The sequence below is a fragment of the Mustelus asterias genome, chromosome 7 (genome assembly GCF_964213995.1).
Source record: "Mustelus asterias chromosome 7, sMusAst1.hap1.1, whole genome shotgun sequence".
In the NCBI taxonomy this organism is placed as follows: Eukaryota; Metazoa; Chordata; class Chondrichthyes; order Carcharhiniformes; family Triakidae; genus Mustelus; species Mustelus asterias.
Window position 1 is genome coordinate 66144028 of NC_135807.1, and position 15375 is coordinate 66159402.

The window sequence follows — 15375 nt, forward strand, 5'->3', positions numbered from 1 at the left end:
AGCAGGTTCACTCAACTCATTCCTGGGATGAAAGGCTCATCTTATGAAGAAGGATTGAACAGGTTGGGCCAATATCCACAGGAGTTAAGAAGAATGAGAGGTGATCTTAGTAAATGCAAGATCCTGATGGGACTTCATTGAGTGGATACTGGAAGGAGGGCACTGTTAAAGAATAAGTAGTCTCTGATTTAAGACGTAGACGTGGAGGAATCTTCCTCTGGGGGTTGTTAGTCTATGGAAATCTCTTCTCCAGAAAGCAGTGGAGGCTGGGACAGACAGGAAGGTGGAGTTGAGATCAAAATCAGATCAGGCAATGATCTTATTGATGTCGGAGCAGGTTCAAAGGGCCAAATACCTACTCCTGTTCCCAAGTCCTACATTCCTGTGGTCAGCTTTGTTCAACAGTCACTATGACATTTACATGAAGCAAATATTACTCTCCAAGTGGAAGCTTAAGCAGGAATGTCATTCAGGTCCTGCTTTGGCTAGGCTTGGGTTATTTTATTATTGGAGGGGTTAGGCATTGCAATTCGAAGGAAGATCGAACAGGACACTAAGCTCCAAAAATATATTTGACAGACAGAAAGGGATTGAGGAAGGACAGTACTGGTTTGCAGCATTACACAAACTGGAAAATCTTATTCAGTAAGGAACATTACTAGTGCACTCCTAAAATGTCTTGCATCCCTATGACATTTCATACAAACCAACTGCACTAGAATTACAAATAGCATCCATTCTCATCAAACACTTACCAAGATGACATATTCATTCTGAAGTTCATTGTGACAGGAGCAATAGGCCTAAAAACAAACACAGACCATACATTAACTTTTAAAAAATAGTTCATGGGGTATAAGCATCACTGGCAAACACTGTATTTACTGTCCAACCCTAATTGCCCTTGAGAAGGTGATGGTGAGCCACCTTCTGGAACCACTGCAGACCTTGTGGTGGAGGTAGACTCATAGTACTATTAGAAAGTTTCAGGATTTCGACCTACAACTTTAAAAAAGTTAATTTCTGGATTGGCGTTGGATCAAACAAATCAGAAAGCTGAATGCATGATTTCAACAGTGATGCAGAAGACAAAGGTTTCAATTTCTGTGCCAATGACACTGGTACTGTGCAAAGACAGAACTTCTCCTTTGGGACACACACCACTTAAACTGAGGTGAAACAGTGTCCTGACAGATTATATAACTTGAGTTGTAAATAGGACTTTAAATTGAGGAGACTGGCAGAAGTGGAGGGGAAAGAAGGGAAGGGAATCATTCATGCAAGGGAAATATATAAACCCAAAAAGAAAAGTCAAGACCATGGAGCACTGTAGTGTTTCAGGTAAAGATAAATAGAGTCTCACAGGAAGGTATAAAAGTTTAACAGGGAAAGTGCATCTGATCAAATCAGGGAAATTGATTAAACATTAAAATGAAAGGTGCTTTATCAGAGCGAATGAAGCATTTGTAGCAAGATAGACAGATTAATGGCACAAATAGGGTTTGCTCTACTAGTCATTGAAGAGATGCTGTTGCACAGAGACCAAGATTGGGAACTAAATATTCTTGACAATTCCAAGACAAATGGAAAAGAGGTAGCTCAAATAATAATGGACAATATTAAGAACAGTACTGATGAAGAATCTTGGCTTCATAAAGCAGGAAGTGGAATTCGCAGGAGTGAAGATAAGAAATAACAAAGAGTAGAAACTACTATGGGAATAGTTTATGGACTCCCCAACAGTAACAACACTGCTGAACAGAGTATTAATTAAGAAATAGGAGCAGTTTTTAACAAAAGTAATATTTGTGGACAACTTTAATCTTCACATTGCCTGCTTATTATGTCTAAGACATTTGGAAGATGAGGTCCTGGAAGCCATTTAAGATGCGGAAGGAATGTTTCCTCTTGTGGGAGAACCTAGAACTAGGGGTCGTTGTTTAAAAATAAAAGGTCACCCATTTTAGACAGAGATAAGTTTTTCTTTGGAATTCTCTTCCTCAAAAGGTGGTGAAAGCAGGGTCTTTGAATATTTCTACGGTAGAGCTAGATAAATTCTTGATAAGCAAGCAGGTGAAGGATTACTGGGGGGCAAGGAAGGTGAGGTGGAAATGTGGAGTTGAAGTTATGATCAGTTCAGCCATGATCGTATTTAATGGTGGAGCAAGCCTGAGGGGCCAGGTGGCCTACTTCTGCTCCTAATTCATATGTTTGTATGTATCTATATCCCTTTTTAGATTCTTTGGCCAGTTGCCATTTTTGCCAGTAGGGCATAGAGGGCAGGACATGAAGCATAGAGGCAAGAATTACAAAGCAGCTGGTCTGTTCAAACTCAATTTATAGGAAAAGCAGATCAGATTGTCATTCCAGGAGCGACCTCAAGCCGCAGTGTGCATTCCACAATTTCAGGACGGAGGTATAAATGGTCATGACGGATGGATAAAATCTGTGGAACTGTGAAACTGACGAGTTATTAAAATCCACTGCCCTGAAATTTTGAAAAGCCCGCCTGCGTCTCAAGAGTGAAAAAATCCAGCAATTTCAATCGATGTGTGTTGACATTAATATGGATTTTATTGCTTCTGCAATCTGTCATTACTTTTGTTCGGGAAGCTGAAGGTTCACAGTTTAATTGGCAGCTTTAAGTTAACTGGGGCGGGGGGGGGTCATGACAAATGTTTGCTTTCTTAAGTATTGAGGGGATATAAATGTACTTAAGGGCTTTTATGGAAAAGCTTCCTTTTGTAGAGTAGCAGCCTGGGTAAGATACTCTGCCAAATAGTTGGTGCAGATTTGATGGGCCGAATGGCCTCCTTATGCACTGTAGGGATGTGATGATTCTACGAAAGAACATAATTGCTTCAGAAGCAGTTCAAAGAAGGTTCACCTTACAGATTTCTGGGGTGAAGGAGTTATCCTATGAGGAAAGCTTGGACAGGTTGGGACTGTATCTATTTGGGTTTAGAAGAATGAAAGGTGATCTCATAAGATCCTGAGGGGGTTAACAGACTGGATACGGAGATATCATTTCATCTTGTGGGAGAAAAGAGAACTGGGAGATACAGATTAAAAGGGGGCTCCCATTTAACGCAGAAATTCGATTTTTTTTCTCTGAGGGTCATAGATCTTTGGAGCGCTCGTCCCCAGACAGTGATGGAGACAGGGTCACAGAAACAGAAACTAGAAGCAGCAGTAGGCCATTTGGCCCTTTGAGCCTGCTCCGCCATTCATTATCAAATTTAATATCCTGATCCTCTCTTCTCCTCATATCCCTTCAGCCCCAAGAGCTATATATAATTTCTTCTTAAAATCACTCAACGTTTTGGCATCAACTACTCTGTGGTAGTGAATCTCACAGATTCACCACTCTCTGGGTGAAGAAATTTCTCCTCACCTCAGTTCTAAAAGGTTTGCCCCTTATCCTTATAGTATCACCCTTAGTTCTTGACTCCCCCACCATCGGGAATATTCTTTCTGAATCTACCCGTCTAACCCCGTTAGAATTTTATAAGTTTCTACGAGATCTGTTCTAAACTCTAATGAAATCAATCCTAACCGACTTAGCCTCTCCTCACATGACAGACCGGCCACCTCAGAAATCAGCCTGGTAAACCTTCGCTCTACTCCCTCTATAGCAAAGACATCTTTCCTCAGATAAGCACACCAAAACTGCACACAATACTCCACTGAATATCTTTAAGGCAGATGTACATAGATTCTTGACTAACAAGGGAGTCAAAGGGTATCAGGAGTAGGCAGGAAAGTGGCATTTAGGCCACAATCAGATCAGATCTTATTGAATGGTGAAGCAAGCTCAAGAGGCCAAATATTCTACTCCTGCTCTTCATTTGTATGTTCATATGCATGTTTGTATGGCACTAATTTAGCTTAGGGGCTAAAGGGGCCATGGGATGAATAGGAGCATAGGGTGCCATGGAGGTTCTGAGGGGCCATTGGACGTGAGTAGAGGGCATGAGTTGGATAGATCAGGCATGACGAATGGATGGGCTGGGGAGTTGTGAGGGCCCAATATTGAACAAAACAACAAGGACAAAGCCTTTTAGAAATCCAAATAAACTGCAACTGTCAATCTTGCTTTATCCACCCTACTTGTTATAGTCTCAAAAAACCCTAATAATTTTGTCTAATATATTTTCCCTTTCACAAAACCATGTTGACCCTGCCTGGTAGTATTATGATGTTCTAAATGTCCTGCTATTATCCTCCGAATAATATTCTGCCATTTTCCACAAAGACAGACTTCAGGCTAACTGGCCTATAGTTTCCTGTTTTCTATCTCCTTCTTTGCTTCAACAAGCTTTTCTAATCTGCTGGGACCTTTGGAATTTTGGAAGATTGCAACCAATTCATCTACCAACTCCTCAACCACTTCTTTTAATACCCTGGGATGAAAGCCACCAGGTCCCAGGGAAACGGTGAGCCTTAACTCCTATTAGTTTTCTCAATAACTTTTTCTCCAACGATCATAAGTTCCTTCCTCCCTTTCACATCTTGATTTTCTACTATTCATGGGCTGTTTTTTGTTTATGAAGACAAATATAAAATACTTATTCAAAGTTTTTGCCAGTTCCTTGTTTCCCATTAATTCCCCAGTCTCACCTTCTGCTTACTTCAACCGTGATTTGCCTTTTTTATATACTTGAGGAAGCTTTTACTGTCTGGTGAGATTTCTTCCTAGTTTTCTCTCATACTCCCCCTATTTTTTTTTAAGTCATCCTTTGTTGGTTTCTATACCTCCATTGAAAGATTAACAGGGCTTGAGAGGATAAATGTTAAGTAACTGTTTTCCCTGTTTAAATGATCGAGAATCAGGGGACATAGTCTCAGGATAAGGGGCCAGCCATAAAGGCTCATATGAGTCGTCCCTTCATTTAGAGGTTGTAAATCTTTTGAATTCTCTACCTGAGAGTGCTGTGGAAGCTCAGTGTATTCAAAGTTGAAATCAATAAGATTTTTGAATGCCTAGGGATTCAAAGGATAAGATGATCAGGCAGGAAAATGAAGTTGAGATCAAAGATCTGCCATGGTCTTTATGGATGGCAGAGCAGGCTCGGTAGGGTGGGGGGGGCGTCAATTGGCCAACTCCTGCTCATATTTCTTGAACAAAAGGATGATGTGGGCCTGTCAGGGCCTCCCTAATGTCTGGCAGCTCAGGTTTGTTGGTTTTAAAAAATGCGTCCACTAACATTAAATCTGATGTTTTGTAAATGATTCCTGAAGTGCTTCTCACACAAAACTGATGCCTGTCTCAGTCAATAATTAGAATTTTTACATTTTCCAACCTTTAACAAAACTCAGTTGTTAATTTCATTGCAGCTGGTAGCATTCTGTTTGCTTTCAAAATTAAATCGCCAGGGATATGTGCACAGGAAAGATGCAACTGATAAGATTTTTAACAACATATCTGCTTTACCGAATTTGGGGGAAGATGTTGGTGTAGTGATAACATCACTGGATTACTAATCCAGAGGCCCAGGCTAATGTGCTGGGATAGAAACAGAAAATGCTGGAAAGACTCAGCAAGTCTGGCAGCATCTATGGAGAGAAAAACAATTGAGTCCATATGACTCTTCTTTCCACAGATGCTGCCAGACCTGCTGAGTCTTTCCTGCATTTTCTGTTTTTTATTTCAGATTTCCATGATCTGCAGTATTTTGCTTTTATTCTACTGCTCTGGAACATAGGTTCAAATCTGACCATGTCAGCTGGTGGAATTCAAATTCAGTTAATAAAATCTGGAATGGAAGCTAGTGTCAATAACGGTTACCATAAAACTTTCATCGATTAACATAAAAATCCATCTGGTTCACCGATGCCTTTTAGGGAAGGAAATCTGCCATTCTAACCTGGACTGGCCTCCATTTGACTTCAGACCTGCAACATCATGGTTGATTCTTAACTGCCCTCTGAAATGGCCTAATAAGCCACTCAACTGAAGGAAAATTAAGGATGGGCAACAAATGCTGACCTTGCCAGCGGTGCCTATACCTCATGAAAGAATAAAGCAATTGTAGCAAACATGCTGCTTTATTTTGATATGGACATTCAAACAAGTCAAAAATAGACCTTTAAAAATTTTCCATTAATGTACTTACGCATGCGGGCATATGTATTTCACATGTGGAGTCTTGATAGCTGCCAAGCCCTCTGCCCAGCCATGTCTACAAAATACAAAGCATGTAAAGACAGTAACTAACAAATGCTGCACGTTAAAATCTGAAACATTCCCAATGAAGACGGATGCCAGCCACTTTGTTTAGCTCAACCAAGGAACCAATGTGTGCAAATATTAAATAAGCAGCAGGTAACTGCAAATTATACAAATGTACAACACATTTGCTGAATCTGGTTCCATGCTGCACACAGACAAACAATTCCAATATACGTTACAGGCTGTTCCTAATTGAGAAATGCCAAGGCCCAAATGAAGCAAGCTGGAGAAGTCCAACTGATAGAAAATATATGCCTTTATGAAATGAAAGATAGATAATTTTGAGTTATGTTGCCTATTGTGCAATATAAAATGTTAAAAGATTTCAGAAACAAACCATGTTTTTATTGTGTGTGATGGTACCACGTGGTGCACAGCATTAGGCAGAGTGGATGAATGCTGGAGAATAGTTATCACAAGGTATATTAGACCATCAACAATTAGATAACCCAGTGTTATGATCCTAGCTGATGTTAATTCTGGAGAAATCAGATCCCAGGGTAGAATCTGGCTTAACAGATAGAGGGTGACTACTCAATAGAGTCACAGGACTGCTGATAAACTTTTAACGAAGAATAAAACATTTATTAAATGAGAAACCCAACTATATCTTTATAGATATATACAAATTTGTAAGGATAACACAAGTTACAAAACCTGCCTTGTACTCCAATGTTCAAATTACACAGCCCATGTAAATCAATAGGCGAACTGTCTTTCCGAAACCAAGCGACAGATGCCACCCAAACAACTTCTACAGATTTCTCAAGTCCCCCCAGACATTTGTCATACACTGCCCACCAACAGATCTCACTGGAAATCTAACTTTCACGAAAGTTTTCAATCTCTGCTCTTGAAAGACATGCCTTGGAATCCCTGCCAAAACAACATTTTCTCTTGGATGCCATCACCAAGGATCCACCTACAGGGTTTCAACCTCTCTTTCCAGTGTTCCTCTATCTGGATTGTCACGTGCGTTCAAACTTCACCTTCCACACAATCCCTCAGATACCCAGAACATCACTGCTTCAGAGGCCCATAATAAGGAGTTACTAACGTCTGGGTCCTCTTAAAATTTCTGGCTTCTCACAAGCCCGTCACTGAACAGGACCTATTCCAGATTCTTGCCCATTCCCTTAAACTCGAAGATCTTCTTGGAACTTCCTTTTGTCCCTCTCCCTGGTTTTGGGACCTTTCAGTTTGGGAAATCCCTTCTGCAGTTTTCCTTCATGCCTGTTCCAGTAGATTCTGTGAATGGATTGAATTCTTTCAACTGAACTCAAACTGCTATCTATTCCCATGTGGCCTCTTCATTGCTAGGCAATAGCCCTGTTTTTGTTTTAATCGTGTTTGCTTTGGAGTCACCAAACCTTATTTCAAATGTAGGCATCTAAACAAACCCACAGACCTGCAGGTAACTTTTTTTTTAAAAAGTGAAACCAAAACGCAATTTCCTTTCGCACAAATACAGAAATATAAATTAAGCTTAAAATTAAAATGACCTTATTCCTATCACACAATTACAAACATAAAAATTACTTAAAGTTATATCTATTTCCTATCAGTGTAAATAATTCTATCGGATTATGTTCATCTGATTCTTAATACAGGAATATAGATACCTTCATATATAAAAACGTATTTCGTTCTTGCCCATTAGAGAAAATCTTGACATATATTCTTTTGGATTGTTGATTTCCTGTGGCTGAGGAAATTCTTTCAGAGACAGAGTGTGACTTTAAACCTAAATCACTGACATGGTCTTTGTTGCCAGGCAAATCCAAACATAATGTCCAGAGCACCATCAGGAACTCTTCATTACATTCATCAACCAGACCAAAGCAATGACTCAGCAAATCTGGGGATTGTGCTCCAATGATTTGGACGTCCAACAAACTTCATCACAATCTCTGCAACTGTCGAGTGAGAAATCTGTGACAGTCACCTTCAAAATTCAGACCAAGGCTGAACAGGGTTGTGTGGGATTATCTTCTTACTACTTACAATCTAACAGTGGCTATTCACCTCATCCAAGGTCAAATGTCCTCCAGTGTCAGTATTAAACACCACCCAGATGGAAAATTCTAACCTCAGTCGCCTGCCATGCCAAAATTAAACTGATCACCATAAAGATACATGATAAAGTTTGTGAATGATTACAGTGTCATTGCCTACTCTGTAACAGATTTGCAAGCCACACTTGCTCTCGTCAACTCTACATACAAGAAATTCAACTTGTCCTTGAATGTTGCCAAAATAAAACTCAACCTACACCTGATCAGCCAAATAATTTACTTGCCACATATGTTGATGGAGAGATTCCATGTTGAGCACTTTATATAATTTGGCAGCACCTTTCTCAAAGGTCACCACTGACAAGGAAATCCAACACCAGATAGGGGCATCAGCTCAGCCTCTACAAAATACGGTAGCAGGTGTTTTGACAACAAAGCCCTCCACACAGGCCAACCAAAGTCCTAGTGTACAGAGTAGTCGTCAAAACACCTGTACTATTGTGAGGGCCACTTTGTATATCATTCACATATACAAGCGCTGGAGAAATTCCATCAGCAATGCCTTTGCCGCACCCTTCTGATCCACTAAGAAAACAGTCGAACAAATGCTCATGCCACCTTGAAGCCAGATCCACAAGCATTCAAGCAAAACTTCAGTGAGATCAACTTCAATGGACTGGATACTGTACCCAGATGGCCAAAAAGCACCTTTCCCACTAGATCATGTTTTCTCAACTCTCAAAAGGCCAGGGAGGACAAAGAAAATGCTCTAAAGACACTCTGAAATTTTCCTTGAAGTGTAGCTGCATTGACTTTAACAACTGGGAGGAGCTTGCTACCAATCATTAAAATGACACAATGACAACAATTTGCCCATCAAGCTGCATCATAATTTTGAGGAATAACATTTTCATGAAGCAGCAAAGGAAAGAAAAGTAAGCAAATCCTGCACTCCAGATCCCATTATTTTGTGGACATCCTGTCCCAGGACGGCTCGATGGTACAGTGGTTAGCACTGCTGCCTGGGTGACTGTCTGCGTGGAGTTTGCACGTTCTCCGCGTCTGTTTGGGTTTCCTCTGGGTGCTCTGGTTTCCTCCCACAGTTCAAGGATGCGCAGGTTAGATGGATTGGCCATACTAAATTGTCCTTTAGTGTCACAAAGATGTGTAGGCTAGGTGGGTTAGCCATAACAAATGCACAAGGCTACGATATGGGCCTGAATAATATGCTTTATCGGAGAATATTTGCAGACTCAATGGGCTGAATGGCCTCCTTCTGCAATGTAGGGATTCTATGGATGTACCCAAAGATCTGAGAGTCGGGAATCAGGCTAATCAGTCTGCCATGACCCATGGCAGAAAACCAGAACTGAGTAGACATCATCCTTGAATCGACAGACAGCCAATAACAATATATATATAATAAAGTCTATCATATGGTACATATTCAATGTACATCAAATATCACATTTTGATAGACACAATCTTTTTTAAAAAGAATCAGCTGCCAGGGATCACTTGTGAGAAATATAAATATAAATATTCTAGCAAAAGGAACAAGAACTCAATTCTATTTCATTCCCACCTATTTTGGAAATGTTCATGTCCTTTGAAATGCATCTCTACCAGCACTTTCAATGCTTGATCCTGCCTGATTTAGGTGATCTTTGCCCATTACACAGCACTTGTCTTCAAATGCTTTGCTTTTAGGAAAAGTCTATTTACAGCATCTTTCGTACAATAGTAATTGTCATACTGTATTCAGTTCTGTATCACTAGCTGTGGTGATTTCCTTTCTATTCTGTTCAATCCTATTAAATTGCTCACTCATTTCCAATCCTGACAAAAATAATTACAACCAGAACATTATGTTTTTTCAGAAGTTGGGAAAAAAAACTTCTAGATTTTGTTTACAATTTATTGATGCATCCGCTGGTTATTGAGATTTGACCATGGCTTCTAGGTTTGCTTGATTCTTGTGAAGCATTGATATTTCAAAAAATGTATATATTACTGATGGTGCAGATTGCTTAGAGTTACCATAGCAAATTGAAAGGGGCAGCCATAGCTGCTTGATTTTATTTTAAAGTGCTAGTGGCTTGCAGAAAAGCAGTTCCAGACTGCACGCTCTTGTGCGGAAAGAATTACATGTTCCATGTACAGAAGAGAACAAGCTCATTTGTCATGCCGCACTAGTCTCATAAGCCATGGTAACCTACAGTGTAGACAAGGCCATCCAACTCATCGGATCTGCACCAACTCTCTGAAAGGGCATCCACCCAGGTTCTCCCCTCTGTCCTATCACTGTAACGTCTTGCATTTACCATGGCTAATCCACCTAACCTGACACATATTTGGACAGTGGGAGGAAACTGGGGCACCCAGAAGAAACCCACACAGACAACATGCAAACTCCACAGAGTCACACTAGGCTGGAATCCAACCCAGGTCCCTGTTGCTGTGAGGCAGCCGTGCTAACCACTGTGCCAGCCTTGTCTAATACATGCATCCTTAGTGTCCCAAGATGTGTAGGTTAGTGGGATTAATGGGGTAAATATACAGGGCATTCGGACTGGAGTCTATTTGGGATGCTCTTTAGGAGAGTTAGTGCAGACTAGATGGGCCAAATGGCCTCTTTTGCATTTTGGGGATTCTAACATCACCAGTGATCTGGTCACCGAGAAAACTGCCCCTGCCAGGAATCCGGTCACCGAACTAACTCGTTGCCAAGGATCCAGTCACTGAATTCCTGCCAATCCAGGTATCCGGTCACTGAACTGCCATCACCACGGATCTTGACACTGAACACTGAAATTGGCTTTATCAAATAAAGGGATTAAATTGGTATTTGATGAATAGTTTCAGTGATTATCCACTGTCGTTGCCAACGTGCTTTGTCTACACTTTCGATTCAATACTGCTTGGTTACGGGAGGCACTAAGTTTTCTATTCAGTAATGAATATATTGATTATTCATGTAATAATAGTTATGTTGTGGTTTGGTTTTTATTGTGCCAGTAGCCCCCTCAGAGCTCAGCCACATGCATGCCCATCACATGTAAGACTAGAAAATAAGGTTGGGAGTGCTATTTGATTATGGAGGCCGGGTAACTACAATCAAGCCCCAACCTGTCCTTAATCAGCACTTAGACATGTACCCTTTCATTTGTGTATGCCAGTATGTGAGAAACCTTAAACATGTTTACTCCATTTGTGGCTGAGGGACGCGGACGGGTATTGAAGTGCTCTGTCCTCACAGTGACAGGGACAAACCAACCCATCATTTCAGGAATGGGATCATCTTGATTTTCCTATCACACCACAGTATATTTATTGAACCAACGAGGAATGACAGAGTATAAATCCAGGTTTTACAGTATTACCTTTGAAATGGTACGTTGCACACAAAACCTTCTTTAAAAAAAGTATCCTCTTACCCAGTATCTCCTAATCCATGTAGGAAGATAACCTTCAAATAAAGGAGAGAAACAAAGTTAAGAACTCTTTAAAATTGTTATTAATAAATTATGAAATGTCAAAATACCCTAAATAAAAGTTTGCTTAAATTTGACCAAATTAACTGTATGGTGAATACACGTAGCAACAAGATAGAATCGAGAGAAAATAGGACATGCCTACCTTTGTCCTTGAAGGTCAAAACTAAAATTCACAAAACCCAACAACTGTTTCTAACTTTCCAATGTTAGCCATTGTCCATGGACAATTTTTGAGAAGATAAACTGATAAATTTACATTGTTAGGCAACAAATTAGGGGAACCATTCTTTTTTTGTTGTTTAGAAGTATCAATTCAGTCATATTTCTTCATTGATTAATCACCTGAAACACAGTTGGGATTTGTGCACTGGCACGGGTACTCTCAAGTCTAAAATTATTTCCATAAATTTTATTTTGTTTCATAGTTGTACTGCAGGCTGTTACAAACATCTTGTTCTCACATCATATAAACATCTTCCAATTGTAACTTCAAAGTTGGTAACTAACAGAACACCATTTTACATAAAGGGTCACCCTTCAAAATGTTTACATAGGCAGTTTCAATGTTTAATTTCACAATTTGCCAAAAATGGCCACAGGAGGTTGGACAGGAAGTGCATACACAAGCATATTTCAAAATGCTAACTGATCTCCTGTGATATTGTCACATTGCAATGTTGCTGGTTGGGAAAAACTGTTAGGAGCACAAAGGAGAAATGTACAGCAAGATTAGAAAGCGTCAAGTGTTAAAGTAGGGCAAGGTTAGAGGTCAGGGTGAAAAGTAGGGGAAGGACAATAGCAGCCTTGATTGACATAAGATGGAAAGTTGCACTAAAAAAAAGACAGTAGCATCTGTGAAAGCTTTTCTTTTTTAAAACAAAATCACAACCGTCATGGCTGTGGACAAAAGCTGCATTGCAATAAAGATAATGGTTCAGAATTTGCTGGAAACTGGGGGCACCTCAGGCCCAGTTAGACTTTTTCTGCACTTCTCAGTTCAAACTATTCTTACCCAGTAAACATCTGGCAGTACAAATTTATCATTGCATGAAGAGGGCAAAAGGGACCTTGTTGAATAATACGATTTAAAATGTCGTGGCAGAAGACTCATCATACCTGTAATAGCCTTTCAAGAGCTTTCCAATTAGACCCACACCCCTCGAAAATGTTGCATCTTATTATCTTTTGAAAGTCGCTGTTAAATCTGCTTCCACCACTTTCAGACAGTACATTCCAGATCATAATTCACTACATCTGCCTCTTCTGGCAATTACTTCAAATATGTGGCCTGTGGTTAGTGACCCTTATGCCACAGGAAACCATTTTTCCTCGTTTACTTTCAAAATCTTTCATGTGTTTGAAACATCTATCAATCTTCTCGTAACCTTCTCTCTTTAACAACAACCCCAGCTTTTCTCGTCACTCCACACAACTAAAATCCCACACCCTTGCCATCATGTTTGTAAATATTTTGTGCTCTGCACCCTCTCCAAGACTTTGGCATCCTTCCCAGAGTGTGGTGCCCAGAATTAGGCATATGACTCCTAATCGGACCTAGCCAGTGTTTTATTAAAGATTTAGCACAACTTTGTAGGTTTTGTATTCCATGTTGCTATTTATAAAGCCAAGGATCACATATGTGTTTTTTTTTTAAACGGCATTCTCAACTTGTTTTTCTATCTTCAAAAATTTGTGTATTAACAATCTTATAGCTGTGTCCCTGCATCCCCTTTAAATTGTACCATTCCGTTTAGAACACCTCTCTTCAATCTTCCGATCAAAATGGTCACACTTCTCTAATCTATGTACCTACCTGTTTAAGTCTAGCATTGTTCTCCTCACTGCTTAATATATTTCTGAGTTTCCTATTGTCTGAAAATTTTGAAAGTATGTCCTTTATAGCCAATATCAACATATTTCAGAAAGCATAGTAGTTTAATAGAGTCCTGGGGAACCCCATTGTACACTTTCCCTCCAATCGGAAAATAACCTTTCCACACAACTGTTTTCTTTCCTTTAGCCAACTTTGAATTCACCAGACATTTCTCCTTTAAGCCCATAGGTTCCAATGTTGTTAACAAGTTTATTATGCACTACTTTATTCAAACACCTTTTGAGAGTCCATACATACATAAACGTTAGTCAGTGGAAAATAGCCTATGTACTGTTCACAAAAAGCAGGGCAAATCTAATCCAGCCACTGACATCAATCATTAATCACTCTCAAAACATAAGCAAGTGATAGAAAGCACTTCATCATTGATATTTAGTTTGGATTGTGCCAGGGTCATTCATCTCCAAACCTCACTTGCCCATGTTTGGATGCGGGCTATAAAGAGCTGAATTTCAGGTGAGGTGAGAGTAATGCCTTTGACATCAAAGCAGCACTTGACCAAATGTGGCATCAAGAAGCCATAGTAAAACTGAAGTCAATGGGAATTGAAGGAAAACCCTCCACTGTTAGCATCATTAATCAGAAACTTAAGTGAACCAGCTATAGAAATATTACATGGATATCGGAGCACGTCAGAGGCTGGGTATTATTCTGTGGGCAATGACTCATCGCCTGCCTTGCCAAAGCCTTTCCTCCATCTTTGAGGCACAAGTCAGGAGTTTGACAGAACACTCTTCAAGTGTCTAGATGAATGCAACTTCAGAAACACTTGGGGGAAGTTGGATACCACCTAGGTAAAAGCAGCCTTGATGGGCACCAAATTCACCACTTGAACCATTCACTTCATCTACCACCAGCATACTGTGGCTACAATACACTGCAGCAACTCACCAAAACTTCAACAGAACCTCCAACACCTAGAATGACAAGGTCCACGGGTGTATGAGAATGCTTCATCTGCAAATTCTCCAAACAACACACTCTTCTGACTTGGAAATATATCATTGGTAGGTCAAAATCCTGGTGGAGTGGGAGTGCCATCACATGGACTGCACCAGTATGAGGTGACAACTCATCACCACCTTCTCAAGGGCAACTGGGGATGGACAGTGAATGCTGGTCTTGTCAGTGACACTCAAATCCCATTTTTTAAAAAAAAACCTAATTAAGCCTCTCTGTTACTTCATCATTGGACTCAAAGTTATTCAAATATGACTTGCCTTTAACATATTTGTTCTTGCTTTCATTAATGAAGCCACATTTCACAGGTGCCAATTACTTTTGTCCTGTATTGTGAAAGAAATCTCCTCATCCCTGGCATTAAGCCAATTCAGTAAGGAGTCTAACACCAGGTTAAAGTCCAACAGGTTTATTTGGTAGCAAACGCCACTAGCTTTCGGAGCGCTGCTCCTTCATCAGATGGAGTGGAAATGACATGAGAGATTTCCACTCCATCTGACGAAGGAGCAGCGCTCCGAAAGCTAGTGGAGTTTGCTACCAAATAAACCTGTTGGACTTTAACCTGGTGTTGTTAGACTCCTTACTGTGTTTACCCCAGTCCAATGCCGGCATTTCCACATTAAGCCGATTGCCAGGTTCATCCCTCACTCTTTTTTTGCTATCCTCCAGTTCCAGTTAATTTGCATATACAAACAGGTTTAGAAGATTGTAACCAAATTTTCCACAATTTCCATCCTTACTTCCATCAGTAACATCAGTTGCACCTCATCTAGACCG

The 15375-nt window shown here is 40.2% G+C and overlaps 1 protein-coding gene across 5 annotated transcripts in view; it reads right to left on the reverse strand.

The window, feature by feature from the left end:
- Positions 1–15375, reverse strand: part of lypla1 (lysophospholipase 1) — a 46506-nt gene that overhangs the window by 18984 nt on the left and 12147 nt on the right. For 3 of the 5 annotated variants that reach the window (XM_078216173.1, XM_078216171.1, XM_078216172.1), the window contains exons 2-4: positions 11685–11716; positions 6117–6182; positions 756–803 (exon numbers count right to left, since the gene is read on the reverse strand). In XM_078216173.1, coding sequence (XP_078072299.1) covers positions 756–784 — 29 coding nt within the window. In that variant the 5' untranslated portion in view covers positions 785–803; positions 6117–6182; positions 11685–11716. Of the gene's footprint in view, positions 1–755; positions 804–6116; positions 6183–11630; positions 11717–15375 lie in introns of all 5 variants that reach the window. The other 2 variants (XM_078216175.1, XM_078216174.1) reach the window with 1 other exon arrangement.